Source organism: Tetrao urogallus, assembly GCF_951394365.1.
Source record: "Tetrao urogallus genome assembly, chromosome: 19".
In the NCBI taxonomy this organism is placed as follows: Eukaryota; Metazoa; Chordata; class Aves; order Galliformes; family Phasianidae; genus Tetrao; species Tetrao urogallus.
In genome coordinates this window covers 8,729,029-8,744,909 of record NC_136832.1, presented here as the reverse complement: position 1 = coordinate 8,744,909, position 15,881 = coordinate 8,729,029, and the positions used below count along the sequence as shown (strand labels likewise).

At 52.7% G+C, this 15,881-nt stretch overlaps 1 protein-coding gene across 1 annotated transcript in view; it reads right to left on the bottom strand.

Moving 5' to 3' along the window:
* Positions 1–487: 487 nt before the first annotated feature.
* The window catches only part of DAB2IP (DAB2 interacting protein), a gene marked incomplete at its 3' end in the record, with an annotated part of 120,335 nt that continues 104,941 nt past the window's right edge, over positions 488–15,881 (bottom strand). The window contains exons 9-16 of the mRNA XM_079544594.1: positions 13,599–13,835; positions 12,224–12,425; positions 11,455–11,633; positions 9,122–9,998; positions 6,678–6,830; positions 3,540–3,733; positions 2,767–2,854; positions 488–655 (exon numbers count right to left, since the gene is read on the bottom strand). Of these exons, the coding sequence (XP_079400720.1) occupies positions 488–655; positions 2,767–2,854; positions 3,540–3,733; positions 6,678–6,830; positions 9,122–9,998; positions 11,455–11,633; positions 12,224–12,425; positions 13,599–13,835 (2,098 nt within the window). The remainder of the gene's footprint in view (positions 656–2,766; positions 2,855–3,539; positions 3,734–6,677; positions 6,831–9,121; positions 9,999–11,454; positions 11,634–12,223; positions 12,426–13,598; positions 13,836–15,881) is intronic.

Sequence of the window (15,881 nt, the reverse complement as noted above, 5' to 3'; positions counted from 1 at the left end):
GGATGGGGCTGTGCTCCAGGGGGAGTCACATGAGGAGCAGGCCAGGCTCCTGCCGCCCTCGTCCAGCATGCGCTGCCTGTACTGAGCGTGCTGCCCACTGCAGGCTCTGCCCAGCTCCCTGCATTTTGCTTACTGCAGTGGCAAGGACGTTACTCCTTGTTGGGAGGGGAGAGGCGTATCCTCTGGGCAGCTTGGAAGGAAAAGGTTACTTCTGTTTAAACATTAAACACTGATTTAAATCCAACAGTGACAGCAATGCTCAAATATATCTTATTTCCTTATGCCACTCATCTCACACTTGATCTTTCCGTCCCCTCAATGTGCTGGCATTAGCATCTCCCACAAAGGCTCAGTCAAGCGCGCCGTCCGCAGTAAGGAGCTGGGTTCTCTGGGGAGAGAGCAGCCGTTCTCTGAAGCCGCGGCTCACACCTGCTGCTGCACGGGTCTCTCTGGCCAGGCCTCCTCCTGCGGCAGCGCCCTCCGCGGGTTAACAATTACTGCTGTTTCTGAATTCTCCATTCTCTGTAATCTGCAATTTAGTTGGGTTTGTGGGGGAGATCCCATTACGCGTCTGCATGCTGTACCTCTCTTTCAGCTGAGTAAGGGCACTCATTAACCGTGCGTTGGCAGCATCCAATGAAGCAATGCGTTTCTCCTGCAAAGAAGCGGACGGAGGGAACCGTCAATGGAAACACACGGAGAACTGTCTCTGCCACACCATGAGTGGTTGTGAGCTAGCAACACGTGGGCCTTTGGGACCAGTACCCCTCAGCAGCCCACTGCTGATAGCAGGTCTACAAGTGCTTTGCCTGTGTTTTCCCCTGCTGCTGCCAGGTGAGCAGACATCTCTGCAAGCTGTGTGCTCCAGGCTGGCCTGGCAGCAGCCACATCCCAGTCAGAAGCCTGTGTGTGTGCCTGGGTTGATGCTGGGACGTGGTGCTCTGCAACCTCCCAGCAGCTCCATGTCAGATGGCATGGCTGTGGCTGTAGCCCGGATTAGAACTGTGCTGAGCTGTGCTGTGCCAGGTTTGTACGAAGCCTGCGTTTCCTTCAGGGAAAGCCTCTGAAATTCTGGGTTAGGACATAATTTGAGGATTACTTCTATGAGGAATAAATATCCTCTCTGCAGGTAGCTCCAGAAGCATCTGCAGGGGAACACCAGAATTCTGCATGGCTGCAGGGATTCTGGGCAGCAACTCCACAGCCATGACCCCATTCAGAGAGTAGCTCTGGCTACAGGAGATCCCTGTTAGACCTTCCGCCCTGCTCCCAGCCTCGTGGAGGCTTTGGCACACCAGGCTTTTAAACAAGCACAATGTGCGCTGAATTAATTTTATCGTACTAGGGTTAATTGGTCCTGAACAAAATGGAGATAAAGTACTTTTTCTAATTTTTCAGTGATACAGAAATTGTGTTGTTTGCTCTAACTGCAGCTGTTATGAAGACGATAAGATTCCTGTTCTAAAGCATAGTTCTCTCCCAAGGTGGTTATTCCTGTCAGTGTTTAATTGATTTTGTTAGTGTAAATAAATGCCTTAAATGACTTGTGGCCTCCCAGGATGGCTCTGATGGCATAGCTTATCCTCACTGATTACACTGAGGGGTCCAGTGCAGTGTCATGGGGACAAGAGCAAGAGCTGCTGTGCTGCAGCCTGATCCTGCCATGCCTGCACATTCCTGCTGTCTGCTGAGAGCAGGCAGAATGAAAATAACACAGACGGGCACAGCAGTTTGCCTGTGTAACTCCAAGGATCACACACAGTGTGAGATGACAAGAAGCAGAAAACTGTGCACCACACAGGCTTGGGTGAGAGCCCCCATAACACTGCAGGGCCTGGAGGAGGTGCTGCTGGCTGCAGCCCCCAGCTGTGTGCCCTGCACTCCCCCTTACCTGCCAGGCTTTGCCCTAGTGCAGCAGGAAATGTGTGCTGATTTACTGGCTTGGAACAAATTACTGTACAGGAAAACAGTGATTCTTTTTGCAAAGTTACCACCATCTCATCTCCTTTTTAATTAGTTATACAGTAAATTAGTCATGAGTGGTGACTCACAAGAGATTAATACGGTCATTAAGAGAAAGCCTACAATTCACTAGCACCCAGCCACAACCTGGAGCTGCCTAAACAAATGAAAAGATGATGGGCTGTATTTTCAGATCCTTTGTTCCAAGCACAGTATGTTGCACCATCATCTGATCTGTACCACTAAGTGCACTTCCATCAGCCCTGGCACAGTCCTGCACAGACTGACCCTGGCCCTGGGCATCCCTGCAGGAAGCAGGGTGCTGACTCCCATATGCTGACCATTTGCACAAGGTCAGTCCCCTGGCACTGCCATTCCATGCTCCTCCAAGCTACAGGCCCTGTCTCCTCCCCTCTGCTCCCTCTGCCCTGCAGACATGCTTTCCTTCCCTGCTCTGTGCATTTGCTCTCCTCTTGTCTATCATTCCCCTGCCCTTCTGTGGGCTCTGCCCTTCTCTAGACTTTGCTCCAACCACCTCCTCGCTGCTCGGCCTGCTGTCACCCCCACATCCCCGCATTACCTGCCAAACACCAAGGCTGGAAAAAGCTGCAGAATGCAAATGCTCTGGTAATAGAACAGTGTCCTGCTGAGGGCTGACCCACCCTGTCACTGCCTGCAGCTTTGTGCTGACGCACCCCATGCACATGGTCTGACTGCACTGGATCTGGTGCTGCTGCACAGCAGGGAGGCTGCACGTTGGCAGAGTCACGCAGAGAGCTGCAGCCCTCAGTGTCAGGGACTCACCTGTGCATCAATGATCTTCTGCTTGGAGTCCACGGCAGCCTGCATTTCTGCATGGTCTTTCTTCAGCTCCTCCTCAACTGACATCAGCCTGGTAGCCAGAGACAAGAAAATAAAAACCTGTTTTCAAGATGCAGAGTGCATCATCTTTGTAGTGTTTTGTACTGCTTCGGGGAAGTGATCTGAGAGCTGGGGGCAGCTGAGGAAAGGGGACCCTGCAGGCCTGCAGCTCCTGTCTCCCTGTAGTATGGGTTGGTGCTGTGAAAAGCATGCTTTATAGGAAGAACAGAAAGTATCCTAAAGGCCCTCAGTGAAAGGGCAGGGACAGCTTTAGTTGGACAGCAAAGGCTGATATGCACCTCTGCAATACGTGGGAGGAGGTGTGAAATGGTAGAGACCCCAGCCTGCAGCCCCCAGCATCTGGACGAGGTCTGAGCCCTCAGCTGAGAATGCAACACTAAGGCACACTGAGATGCTCTCACAACAAGCAGCTCTGTGTTCAAACAGAAAAGGGACATGGGCATTGCCACCACCTGCTGATAACACACAAACAAATGGTTCAGTGCATCATTTTTCTGGCTGTTAATTTTGTCTAGACAACCACAGAGCACATTGCCCAAGAGCTTAAGTGATTAAGGCCAGGGAAGGAAGATTCCTTTGTGAGTGCTGATTAAAAGCAGAGACATGGCTCGGCTCAGGTAAGGTGAAACCGGCAGGACTGAACAGCATGGTCAGTGCTAATGCCAGCCCTGCTGCCTCCCCCAGCTGCCCTGTACCTGCTGATGATGCCCTTCATCTGGATCTCCTTATCCTCCTGCTGTCTCCGCAGCCGCTCCTCACTCTCCTCCAGCCTGGCCTGGTACTCCAGCATCAGTTTCTGCGTTGTCTCCTCCTGGCATTTGAAGCGCGTCTCGTACTCCTCCAGCTTCTTGTTGGAGATGCGCAACTTGTCCTGCAGCACCACCAGGTCCTGCTGGTACTACAGCACGCGGGGACAGACAGGAGGAGAGAACACCTGAAGCACATCATCACACATGGCTCTGCCCTTGCCAGGGTTTCCCCACAACCCGACTGCCCCTCTCCTAGCTGCAAACCCTTATCAGATAACCCTGCTTGCCGACACCTCCTCTTCGGTCTTCTCCATGCTGTGCTGGGAGCGGCGCTGCGTCCTGCAGGGCTGGCACGGCGCTGGCACGTTCAGAGAATGGGCTGTTAGCAGAGTTCAGCAGTTCACATGGGGAAAGCAGGTTAGAGTGACTGAATGGCAAATGCACCTTCCTCACACTGCGCGCAGCGCTCAACACAGGCAGGAAAAGCTGAAGTGGGATTTTGGGTTAACGCGCGAGCTCTTCAGCCTGTATCAATAAACAGGAGTGCTTTGGAGATGCTGAAAGCACAAGCCCCAGTTGGAGCGGGTGCAGCTGCCTCCCGGATGGGGCACTCAGGGCTGAGCCGGGCAGGAGCAGTGCTGCAGCCCCGCATCTCAAACCCTGCAAGCAGATGGCAAGCCAGGGCTCAGTCCCAGAAGAACTGCTGCATGAAGCCAGGACCCCACAGGTTGTGCCGATCCCACAGCTGAAGCTAAATAGCAACAACAGAAGAATCACATAAAGCAATTACGAGAACAGCTTCCTGACTCAGCAAAGCTGGGTTCAGCTGTTTGAGAGCATTCAGCACAACTTACTTTGCTAAAGGAAAATTCAGTGCAAATCTGTCTTAAGACTTTAATTCCAAAGTTATCTTTGAAATCCGTCTATTAAAAAATCTTAACTGTAATGACCTTAGAATAATTAACACACACCTGATGTTGTGAGGAGCTGTGAGTCAGGCTGGAAAAAAAAAAATCACCTGGGCCATGAGAGCAGTAACAAGGCCACAGGAGTTGCATAAATGCAAAGAGGAACATGCTGAATCCTGAACTGACTGCAGCTTAGAACAGAGCCCTGCCCTTCGGCCATCTCCAGCCACGTGAAGCATTCACGTTAGGAATGTCCTTGTATCCTGATGCTGTGAGACCTGCTGGGGAGCTGCCCTGCCTGATCAGCTCCTTTGGAGAGGAAGCACAGCCACTGCGCCCTATGCCCCAGCTCACATAAGCACTGCTCTAAGAAAAACCTCTCCTCTGCCCAACTGACTGACTGCAGACCGAGCTCAGCTCCTCCAGGCTGAAGTCGTGTGATGCAGAGGGGCCTCCTGTCGCTAAAGGCTGAGTGGGAAGGGGCTGTAAGCTCCTCCCACCGGGGCACAGATGGCCACAACAGATCACTGTTTTTTTCCTTTAGCAAAGCTTTTACTGAGGCACTGAAAGGACACAGTTTGCACGTGGAACTGGAGTGATGGGAAACAAAGATGCCCATACAGATGCACAGAAGCACTGAAGTCAGACAGAAGGGAGTCGTTCACACAGGAAAGATTAAATACCTACCCTAGCCTTAAAATAGGAGCAGCATGAGTGTAAGTGATAGCAGGAGAGGCCTTGGAGCCCGAAGGAGTCGCTCCTGGCTCTACAACACTTGTCTCACTCTTGGTTACCATTCAAGTCTTACAGTAATGGGAAGAGAGATTATGCTAATGACAATCTTTGATGTCAGTGACTTTACAGTAAAGTAACAAAAGATGCTGCGTGGCAGTGAGACACCAGGGCAGGGGGGACACCTGTAGCCTTAGGACAGGGACTGGTTTGCTGCAGAAATGAGTTCCTAACCTGACCTTAGCCCCCTGGAGCAGGTGCTGGTGAGCTCTGCTGCCCATGGGAGCCCAGACAGGGCCAGAAGGCAGCCAGGCCAGGCTGAGGGACACCCACCCCGCTGCAGAGCTGCAGGAGCACCAAAGCTCTCTGAAACCCTTCAGTACCAAAATGCAGCAATAACACAGGTGCACAATGCACGGATCTGGAAGTACTGCTTTCATTTGCTGCCTACTAGCCTCTCTACTTAGGTCACATTCACAATTTCTATACATGTGCAAATAGTGTCAGCTAACTGCAGAGCTGAGTGTCTGATCAGTGCACGTCTGTGCTTGCGGGAATACCCAAGGAGGAAAGAACCCATAAAAAACAGGTTGAGCTCTCCCATCTGCCATACTACTGGAGCCCCCACCTCCCGCTCCCTGCTCTGCCTCTTAAAGGTGGGAGCCCCAGAATGATATGACTGAGCAGGGGAAGGCTACAAAACCAGAAATGGCTGTGCTGCAGAAGAGGAAAGAGTTCAGGGAAGGAGAAGCCTGCAGCCTGCATGACCCGACTTGGTTGCTGGGATGCAGCAAAGCATGTTTAGGAAACATCCCAAATACCCAAGTGCAGACACCCTACAGTGCCAGGCTGCTGAGAAGTGCCAATTCCTCAGCACTCAGGGCCCCTCCGGCACTGGGGGCTCCAGTTGAACCCTCTGGCTCTGACTTGCTGGCAGAACCCACAGAGCCTGGAGCAGTGTCACTGCATCAGCAATGTCACACCAGGCCCCAGTGCATCCAAGACCAGAATCTGGACTTAATTTTTAGGTCTCCTTGCAGTCTCTTACCACGGGAGCTGCTCCTTGTTACATATCCCTGCAGTAAGGCAGGAGGGTGCCAGTATCCTACTACTGGTCTCTGGGTACATTTAATTTATTTTCTAAGCCCTTCTTCCCCTGCAGCCAGGGGGAAGTAACAGGCACCGGCTGGCTCCAGGTGATGCTGCAGAGCAGCCCTGACTCCTGGCTCCCACTTTTCTCACTTGCCTCCATCAGGGCAATTCCAGTGAATGTGTGAAGCCCTCCCAGGCAATCCCCAGCAGCGCCCTGCGAGCAGCAGGGCTGAACAGCCCGACAGCCTCTGTGGGGCAGCGTGGGGCCGGCCTGCCCCCGGCTGCAGCTCAACCACATACAAGGAAATCCTCTCTCTATTTAGAAACTTGATTCAATCCAATCAGGTTTTACCTTTTCTGCTTGGCTGAGCTCGTCCTTATTCCTGAGCTTATCCCTGTGCTTGGAATCTGGGTCAATGCTTTCATCTTCTAAAAACTGCATGTTCATATTCAAAAGCCAAGCAGCAGTGCGGTCCAGGGCACTGGGGTTCACAGGAGAAGGGGCCTACAATGAAACATACAACCATAACAAAAGAAAAACCTGTAACAGAAAGGTCATGAAGCCAGAGAGAGCAGTTCCTTCCAAGCCCTCTCCCATGCTGCTCCAACAGCAAAGAACAGATTGAGCTACCAGAGGGGCAGGAATACCTCCTGGTGTGCACCTCCCATTATTTTGCATCAGCAACATTTGACAGGTTGAATTCTTCCCTCTGCCATCCCTATGGAATAGGCAAACAAAGGTGCATGGCAGTGGAACCCTGCTGAAGCGAACAGGCCCAGGTTACTGCAGCAGCTGTCAGCTCTGCAAGCAGAGTCTTCACTCAGCTCTTCAGTCTCTGCTTCACTGCGCTGTGCTCTTGCTTGCCACAGAGCCTTTGCACAGATAAAACCACATCTTCAAAAATACACCTTCTTGAAAAGTAACGGTTTCTTCTTGGGTGAGGCTCTGTACTGAAGAGGTCCAACTTCCTGAGCTCTCCCTGGAGCTCACAGGGCCAGTGGGCCCAGGGTGCAGCACTGCTCTTGGCAGGCACTGGGGCTGAGGGCAGGACTGCGAGCTCAGCACCTTCCAGCTGCATTAACAACTTGAGGAAGTGAAGCTGCAGCTATTTCCCCTCCATCCTGGCTCGTTATAAACAGCAGTAATTATCCACTTGGATGAACACAAGGGATCTGGATGACCTGTTCAAATTAACAAGGCAAAGAGATTGGGAAATTTCTCCTCCATTCAAAGCACCGGTGCTGGAAGCTTTCCTGTGCCATCCTTCAGCTTTGTCTTCATTTCCACAACTTTCAATCAGAAGCTCAGGCAATGCTCATGGAGCACTGAGGGCTGAGCGCAGGAGAGCTGCCCTCCTCAGTGATGGAAAGGCCCTGGGTCCAATGCTTTCCACTAACAGAGCCACTGCCCACCAGCCCTTCTGCCTCCTCTTCCTTTCTCTGAAGATGTGGGAAAGCACAGCCTGCTCCTGTCTGGCATGGGTTTGATGGCAGCCCAGGTGAACTCAGGAGGTGGAGGAGGTACTGCTGAAAGCAATCCTCCTCAAATGGCCACCATGTGGGAGCTCTCGGTTCTTGAGCAGCAGATTTATGATTCACAGCCAACAGACAGGTGAACTACGTGATTAAGGCTGGGAGGGGCATTTTGGGGACTTCAGCTCTTGAGAGGGCAGTGAGGGCAGAGGAAAGCTCTGGAGCACCAACCAGCCGGCCAAGGTCACCCGGTGTCCCCAGCACTGTTCTGGGAGGAACCGCCCCAGCGGGTGGCTGTGGTAGAGCTGTGCTCTCTGCACCTAACGAGTATCGATCCACATTACACAAATGCTGCTACATGGCATGCCTGCTAATGTCAGTGCTTATGAGTCAATACAGTGTGCACAGAACAGCTCTGGATCGGGCTGAAACCACCTGCAATGAGCAGCACTGCCAACGGCCTCCACCTCTGCTGCTGAAATGGAACCTGTGCTGAGGAGCAGGCAGCTCTGGCCAACTGTTCACCTTCTCTGGGCTTGTATTACTTATTACTGTTACAACTCTCCCTTTAGGCACTGAGAGGCCCTCCTGTGTTAATTTTTTTTAACAGGGTTATATCTGAAATGTAAGATGAAAAGCAATTTACCCATGCCAAGAAAGCCAGAGGGCCCTGCGACCTACTGCGTCCATCTTAGCACCTCGCACAGCCAGATCTCTGTGCAAAGCAGATGTGCTCCAGGACCTGAGTGCTGCCAGGCTCTGCACAGAAGGGACTTTGCTCTTGATAGGAAAACACCTCTTCCTTCCTGCTCTCCCCACGTGCACAGGAGGACCCTGACAGGAGGGTCTAATGGAGCAAACTGGAATGTCCATGGACACCATGGCTCCGGGGGAACAGGAGCAGCAGTACAGAGCTTTGTAGATACAAGAAGAGATGAGGGCCTGGTCCGAGTCTGTGAGATGGTGCAGGGTTGGCTATGGCATGGGATGAGAGCCTGCGCATGGAGAGGCAAAGCAGTGACAAGGCGGCAGCGCAGGACAGAGGCGGCTCTGCCACCTACCGCCCCCCCCCGCATCCAGCACCTCCAACACCTCCAACGTGCTGCATGACAAAGGAACGGAGGATGAGCATTCCTTTGTGTCCCATTCCTCAGAGGGCCTCTGGCTCAGGCCAGGCTGGGTGCAGAACCGCGCTACAATCACCATGCTGCCACAAAGCTCCACAAAGCCCGCTCCCACCGCAGCATCCCCCCGCCCAATTTCTCCTCCAAGCCCGTGGCCTGGCCCCCTCCCACCCCCCAGCCGCTTCAGCCCCCCACTCACCTGTTTGTGCATGGTGCGCTGCTTCATCTCAGGGCTGTCGCCCTTGGAGGAGGAGGACTGCTGCCGGAGACGGGCCCCGCTGCCGGGCCAGTCGGGCGAGGAGGACATCATGCTGCCGCTGGAAGGCCGCTGGTACTGCACCGTGTTCAGCAGCGAGGGCGGCGTCCTGCCCCGGGTGACGGGCGGTGGTGGCGGTGGCGGCGGCTGGTCTATCCGCCGCTGCGGTCCTGCGCTGTTCTGCCTTGGCATGGTGGGCTGCCCGCCCTTCTCTGAAAGCGAGAGCTGCCGCCGGGCCAGTTCTCCCGTCCGGCGGGTGAAGTCCTCGCTGGCGGCGGGGCCGGCGAAGCCGTGTTTGTTGGCCGTCAGCTCCTCGCTGTTGCTGTGGGAGCTGAGCGAGCTGTGGCACTCGGAGCCGGAGTCGCCCAGGCCACGGGGCGAGAGCGGCAGCCCGGCGGCCATCTGGTACACGGGGTTCTGGAAGGAGAGCGGGGCCAGCAGCTGGGGCCGGCCGGGCGCGCTCTCACCGCTCGGCGTGGTGGGCGTCTGGCCCACGCGGCGCACCGTGGCCATACCCGCCATGCTGCTCTGCTGAGTCCGAGTGGTCCACACGCCCTGCAACTGCCCGAGGGACGACTGACTGTCGTTGAGGGAGTCGGCAGCGCCGGGCGCGTTGGCCCCGCTGTCCAAGAGCCGATTGTCCTGCAAGTCCACCATGGACAAACTCTTGCTGCCATTTGACATCTGCACGTCGGGCTCATTGGCCTCTGAGTAACTGGAGCTTCGGGCAGGCGAGGGCTGGGCCCCAGCAGACCTTGTGACAAAAAACAAGTCCTTGTTTTCGGGGGTTGGAGATGGTAACCGTGTGAAATCTATCAGACTGCGGGGAAGTCAGTGCGCGAGGAAGAGGAGAGGAAGACAAAACAAAACAAAGAAGAGTTGTGAATGCCACACAGGAGCAGGAAAACATTATCACTCAGAAGCATTTGGTGTGGCACAGCTGCACGGGAAGCAGGCACAGCCCGCCCTGCGGGGACAGTGCACAGGAGTGGGGATGTGGGAGCAGAGGGGCCCTGGGCACGGAGCTCCGTGCCACACAAGAGTTTATAGGTTCACAGCACACTGCTTGCAGCCTCTGCTTCACCATCCACGCTCTGCTCAGCGTGCTGACAGTGCACCAGCTTCCAGCTGGCCGTGCCCTCAGCACTCCTGCCTGCCCTGTGCCCAGGCACTAAGCTGCCTCATATTGGCACGGCACCCTGCAGGCCAGATCCACACTGTGCATCCGAGGGTCAGACACAGGGCGGTAACTGCAGAGCTAAATCCTAGCAACTGAAAGTTATCCACCCGTTGCTCCTGCTGTAGCAGATAAATTCAGGCAATATTGATTTCTTGCAGACAGGAAGAAAGAGCTTTGCAGTAGCTCAATGTGAATATACCACTGATCAAAGGTGATGCACTGTAAGCAAGTATTTGGGTGATGGCATACTAGTAGGGATCCTCCATAGCATTAAATAATTGTTCCTCAAGCTGGGAAGCATTAGAGATGAAAGCTCTGATTACAGCAAGTCCAGCTCCATTGCTGTCTTTCATTCCTAATTAAACTGTTAAGAGTTATGCAGGTTCCACTTACAAACTATTTTATTAGCAGCGTCTTTCAATTTATGTGGGCTCTATTTCATTTTCCACAAACAGAAACATTTTTAGTCTGCAACACAGTCATCTTTCCCATGATTGATTTTTCTTACATAATTAGGCCTAAAAGTGTGTTTGGTGACTTGTCTGTGAATCACTGCTCGTTAAAAACACCCATTTATTATACAAGCAGGATGGAGCAGACTGGAACTGATTGTTAGGCCTCTGCAGCTTGCCCGCTGGTAGTGGAATGCCCAGATTTGGACCACACTGAATTCAGCACATATCCAATATCTTACAAAGATGGATAAATCCTGCATATGCAGACACCTTATGAACGTTCATTGTTTTGAGGTTAGTAGCCTCAATGCTGTCAAAGGACGGACGTGTTGCTTCTGCAGCTGAGTGTCAAGAGTGGAGCCCAGAACCAAGTGTTTGATTTCCCACACCACATCCTCAGTTCTGGCTCAGGATGGACCTAGGATGGACCTGCTGACTTGCACTATTGCCAACTGCTACACCTGGATGCAGAGCTGAACTACACCCAGTATCAGTTTTGCAATTGGAAAGCTTTGCCAAGGAATCAGGAAAATCCACGCTACACCTTGTCCTGCCTGAGCCCACAGGCACTCAGATTCTGGTAACAGGTAAACGCTCAGTATTTCCCTGGTCTGCGGCCAGGCCGCCTCTTTTGCTCTTACCCAGATAAGTCATTCTCTATCACCATTTTCTGCAGCCCTGCAGAGATGCTGTTCCCAGCACTGGGCGTGGATGCAGTGTGATCAGCTGTGACTGAGACCTGCACGCAGGCCGGGTTACTGAGCGCCGAGTTGACGTCCCTCAGGATCCGCGGCAGAGGGCCAAGTTTTGTTGCAGTGCTCTGGAGAGACAAGAGCAGAGTTACTACCAACATCGTGGGTTGTGCAAGAAAACTTCGGGTTCTGCCAATTGCTGGGCAGCCTCTTTCAGGGAACTAAGTTAGCAACATTCATTTTCTCCAACATTTAACTCCAGTGCCAAGGCTACAGCCTGTCCCAGAACACACAGCTTCAGAAGTTATTTGCAGCTGTGGGGCAGAAGGAAGCTAGCACACTTCAGATGGTTCATACGAAGATGACACCTGTGGCCAAGCCTGGTTCAGGTCACTGGACAGAATTCCTTTTAATATAAAAGGAATGTGCTGGGACAAACAAGGCAGCCTGGTGTTCAGCAGCTCTGCCTTCACATCTCAACATCCTCACCCCTCAGTGATGAAAAGCAAAGGCAGAAGGCAGTACTCGCCAGCCTTAAAGAAAGCCACAAAGGATGATCTCCAGCAGCATGTGCACATGTGGAACAAGAGCCAGTAGGAGCTGTGCTGTGCTCCCACACCATGATGGGGTGGTACTGGCTGGACAAAGGGCAGGTGTATGCTGCAGGGCAGCCCGTGTGCCCAGCACTGGCTGAGGTCTGTCCCTGCAGCCCCCCTACCTGCTCCAGCTGAGAAATGACTTCCCAGAGCAGCGAGTGCAAAGTGGACAGTTCCCGGCCCAGGTCAATGTAGCCTTCAAAGCCAGCTGTGTTTGAGATGGTTTCTGGATTGGAAATCTCCAGTAGGAATCTCTGCATGTTGGTCCACTCATGCTCCAGAAACTGATTCATAAAAGACATATATTCCTCTTTGCTGCCAAACCTGTGGAGACAGCAAAACAAGTCTCAGCTAAATCCTGTAAATAGAGGTGCAGTGAGCAGAATGAGCAGCTATATATGCAGTGTCTTCCTCTGGCATCTGAATGCGTGCAAAGCCTTTGGGATTACCAGGCTGCTAACAAGCAGCTGGTACCAAACAAGGAACCCAAATTCCAGCCTAACCCAGCTAACCTCTCATCAGTGCGGGATCTCAGCAACAGAAATGAAGGTGAAAGCCATAGAAAAAAGGAGAAATTATAACACCAAGCCCAATCAACTGACTGGAGCACAGCAAGTGATGGCTGCAGGAGTCCCATGTTCTTCCCCAGCAATTCTGCAAGGAGAGGCTCGGTCACGTGCAGTCTGCAAGACAGCTTGATCACTTTGGTTTGACTAACGTCAGCTTAGTGAAAGAGTCTTTCCTGCAAAACGCTGAAAATCTGAAAACCCTTCAGGTTAGGGATTGGTCAGGAATATGGAGAATTTCTGTCATCTGGTGTAACACACTCGCATGTCTTCTTCCTGTGTGTGCACGCATGTGCATTCCTGGCTGCGAGTGTGTATGCTAAGCTAGCTTCTAAATCTAAGAAGCTTTAGACAGAGACTGTCCATTCATGTTTCAGAAAGCTCATCATTTTGTTATCAGCGCTCAGGATAAGTAGCTCAGAGCTGCAGCCAGAGGAAAGATGTTCAGAAATCTCTTGCTTTGTTTCCATCAAACCTATGGGCTTATTTAGAAACTGGTAGTGTGTCCCCATTAGCTTCTCTTGCCATCCCAGTTCAAACAATTGCACTGTAAGAGCTCCTTGGAAGCACTGAGCTGCACACACCGTTTGGGTGCTGGTCCTGCTGGTGCCTGTGGTGGTAGGCAAAGCAGATGCCATCAGCTTTCCCCAACACAGCCATCACAGGACAGATTTCCTGGCTATGCCTGGGTGTTCTGCTCTGTGGTCAGAGTAGTCTGCTTTCCTACTCATAAAACGCATGGCTGTTTTGGAAACTTAAATGATCTCCCTGACATAAAAGTGAGAATCCCAGAGAGACAGGGAGGAAAAAAGCAACAGAAACCAAACAGGCCCTTTGCATTAGGAAAGGAGCAGACAGCATGGGATGCCTGCTGCAGAAGCTCTGCTTGCAGCCCTGGGGATTCCTCCCCCTCCTCAGAAGTCCTTCTTACTTGGCGAAGTTGGCCAGGTTCTGGGTGACCTTGGCAATGAGGGTCAAAGTGCGTGCAGTGCGGTCGTCCGGGTACTCCTGCAGGAGACTGAAGAGGGAAGGGGACATGATAGCTGGGCAGAGGAAGCGGAGGAACAGGGAGGCACTGATCAGTCGCTCGCTGATGTCTGGGCGGCCACGGTTGCTGCACTCCTGTCTCCACGAGGCAAAAACTTCTTTGAGCTCCCTTGGGAAGACACTGAAATGACAAGAGGACGCACAGGCATGGTAAGTTCAAGGCCAGGGTGTTTGAACTGCTGCACAGTAATAAATAAACATGCTGTGCACCAGCCATTGGGTGTGACAGCCAGACCCTTACACCCTGCTGACCCACAGCAGCACCTCCACCTATACCAGTCACAGGCTTCTGTATTTTCTTTTTTCCATCTTTTTTTTTTTTTTCTGCCCAGAGCATCCATTAGGATATTCAAACCACACAGGAAAAAGCCAAGCCAAAACCTCCAACAACCGGGAAGAGGGATGGGAAATCAAGCAGCTCATCATCACAAGTTATGTAGCGTGTACCACCCTGGAGAGATGGGGCACTGCCTGTGAGCTGTGGGACACTGGGGGTGTGCCAAGGTCACCGGTGCAGCTGGTGCTTGGAGGGAGGGCTGTGCAAATTGCACTGCTCCTGTTCAAACTCTTGGAGCAGATCCCACGGAGACAAGGGCAAAGCAGAGCCATGCTGCACTTAGTCCAGCCTTGCAACTGCATCGGCCTCGGCCAGGCTTCCCAAGGCACCAGACCTCCCCCAGGCCAGCAGCCCTTATCGCCGCGATAAGCAGCTGCCTGCCCGCTCTCCTCCCAGCTCCCTGCTCCCACCTTATCCTGTTCCCAGCACAGGCTGTTTATGCAGCTGGATACTCCCACGCAGGAGCAGGCTGACAATGGGTCCCCAATGGCCCCCAGGCCTCCCGTATCAACCCTTTCCCCGGCCCCAGCGCCTGCCCTGGCCACAACCACCGTCTTTCTTTGAAACCCAGAGTCATTCACCTACAGAGCTGGATGGCATAAAAGCGGACCGAAGGAGGTCAGGCTCCATTTTAGGTCACACATTTTCTTAACAAACAGCCATTTCAGAGGATGTTTTCCCAGTTCTGCTGCAGGGACTACGTGGGATGAGCGAAGCAATCTGAGCTGGCTCCCAGCAGCCACGTGCCCCACTCTGGGACTGACTGCCCTGCTACTGACCCCCACGTTTGTTGGAAAGAGAAAGCCACGTGTGCCATGCTGCCAGAGATGCTGTCCTGCTCCCCTGGTGCAGAAGCCTGCCCAGCCACACTTGCTGTGCACACGGGGTGCACATCCTCATGCTTGAAGTTTTCTCCATCCTGACATGAGCACAATGCTCAGAAAACGCTGCCACTGCGTTTGGCTTCTGCTCCATACTGGATTCATGCTTTCTCCCGCACGAGCTTTTGCCCTGTGCTTTATAAGTAACACCAGCCAACGTCTTTGGCTGAAAAAGTTCTCTCTCTGTCTTGATTCGCACAATTGGACAAAGCCCTTTTACTTCACGGTATTTGCCCAGAAATAGGAGAATCCTTTAAGCAATTTAAGGCTTGAGTGATCAGGACAGGTTGGACAGTTACTGGAAAGTAAGCCCTTGGAAACGCATGCACCGGCAGCATGCAGCCCTAAGCACTGCTCACTGTCACGGGCTGCGAGATCATAAAAGTTTAATTGTGTAATGGCGTATGGAATTCAGTTAGCTGGCTTTATGTGACAAACGGGCCCGTAATTCACTACCCAAGTTTCCAGTAACGAGCTTCCACATGCTGAAATTCTGCTTACGCCGAAACTTTCCAGATGTCCAAATTATGTCATAATTATAACAATTTTCGGTTATTGTAAACCTCTTCCCTCTCTCTGACTCTCTGGCAGATGAGCACACACACTCCTGGCACTCTATTTAAAGCAAGACCGTTAGCTGTCAAGATCCCTTGGCCAACTCTGAATTCTCGATATCAGCCCAATTAATCCCCAAGAACTGCTGAGCACAAAGGAGCAGGAGGGGATCGCCCAGAGCTGCAGCTCAGCTGCTCCAGCCCTCGTCGGAGCAGTGGGACTGGAGGAACCAACCTTCCGCACATTCCCGGCTTTCCCTACATCACTTTTCAGACCTATTTTTAGGCCAACCTTTTAGTGCTGCTTTGGGTATTTTTAGGAAGGCATTAATTTGAACAATTATTATCCGCCGGTGACTAAAAGCAGTGAACTCCTCTTGGGAGAGCAGGTAAGC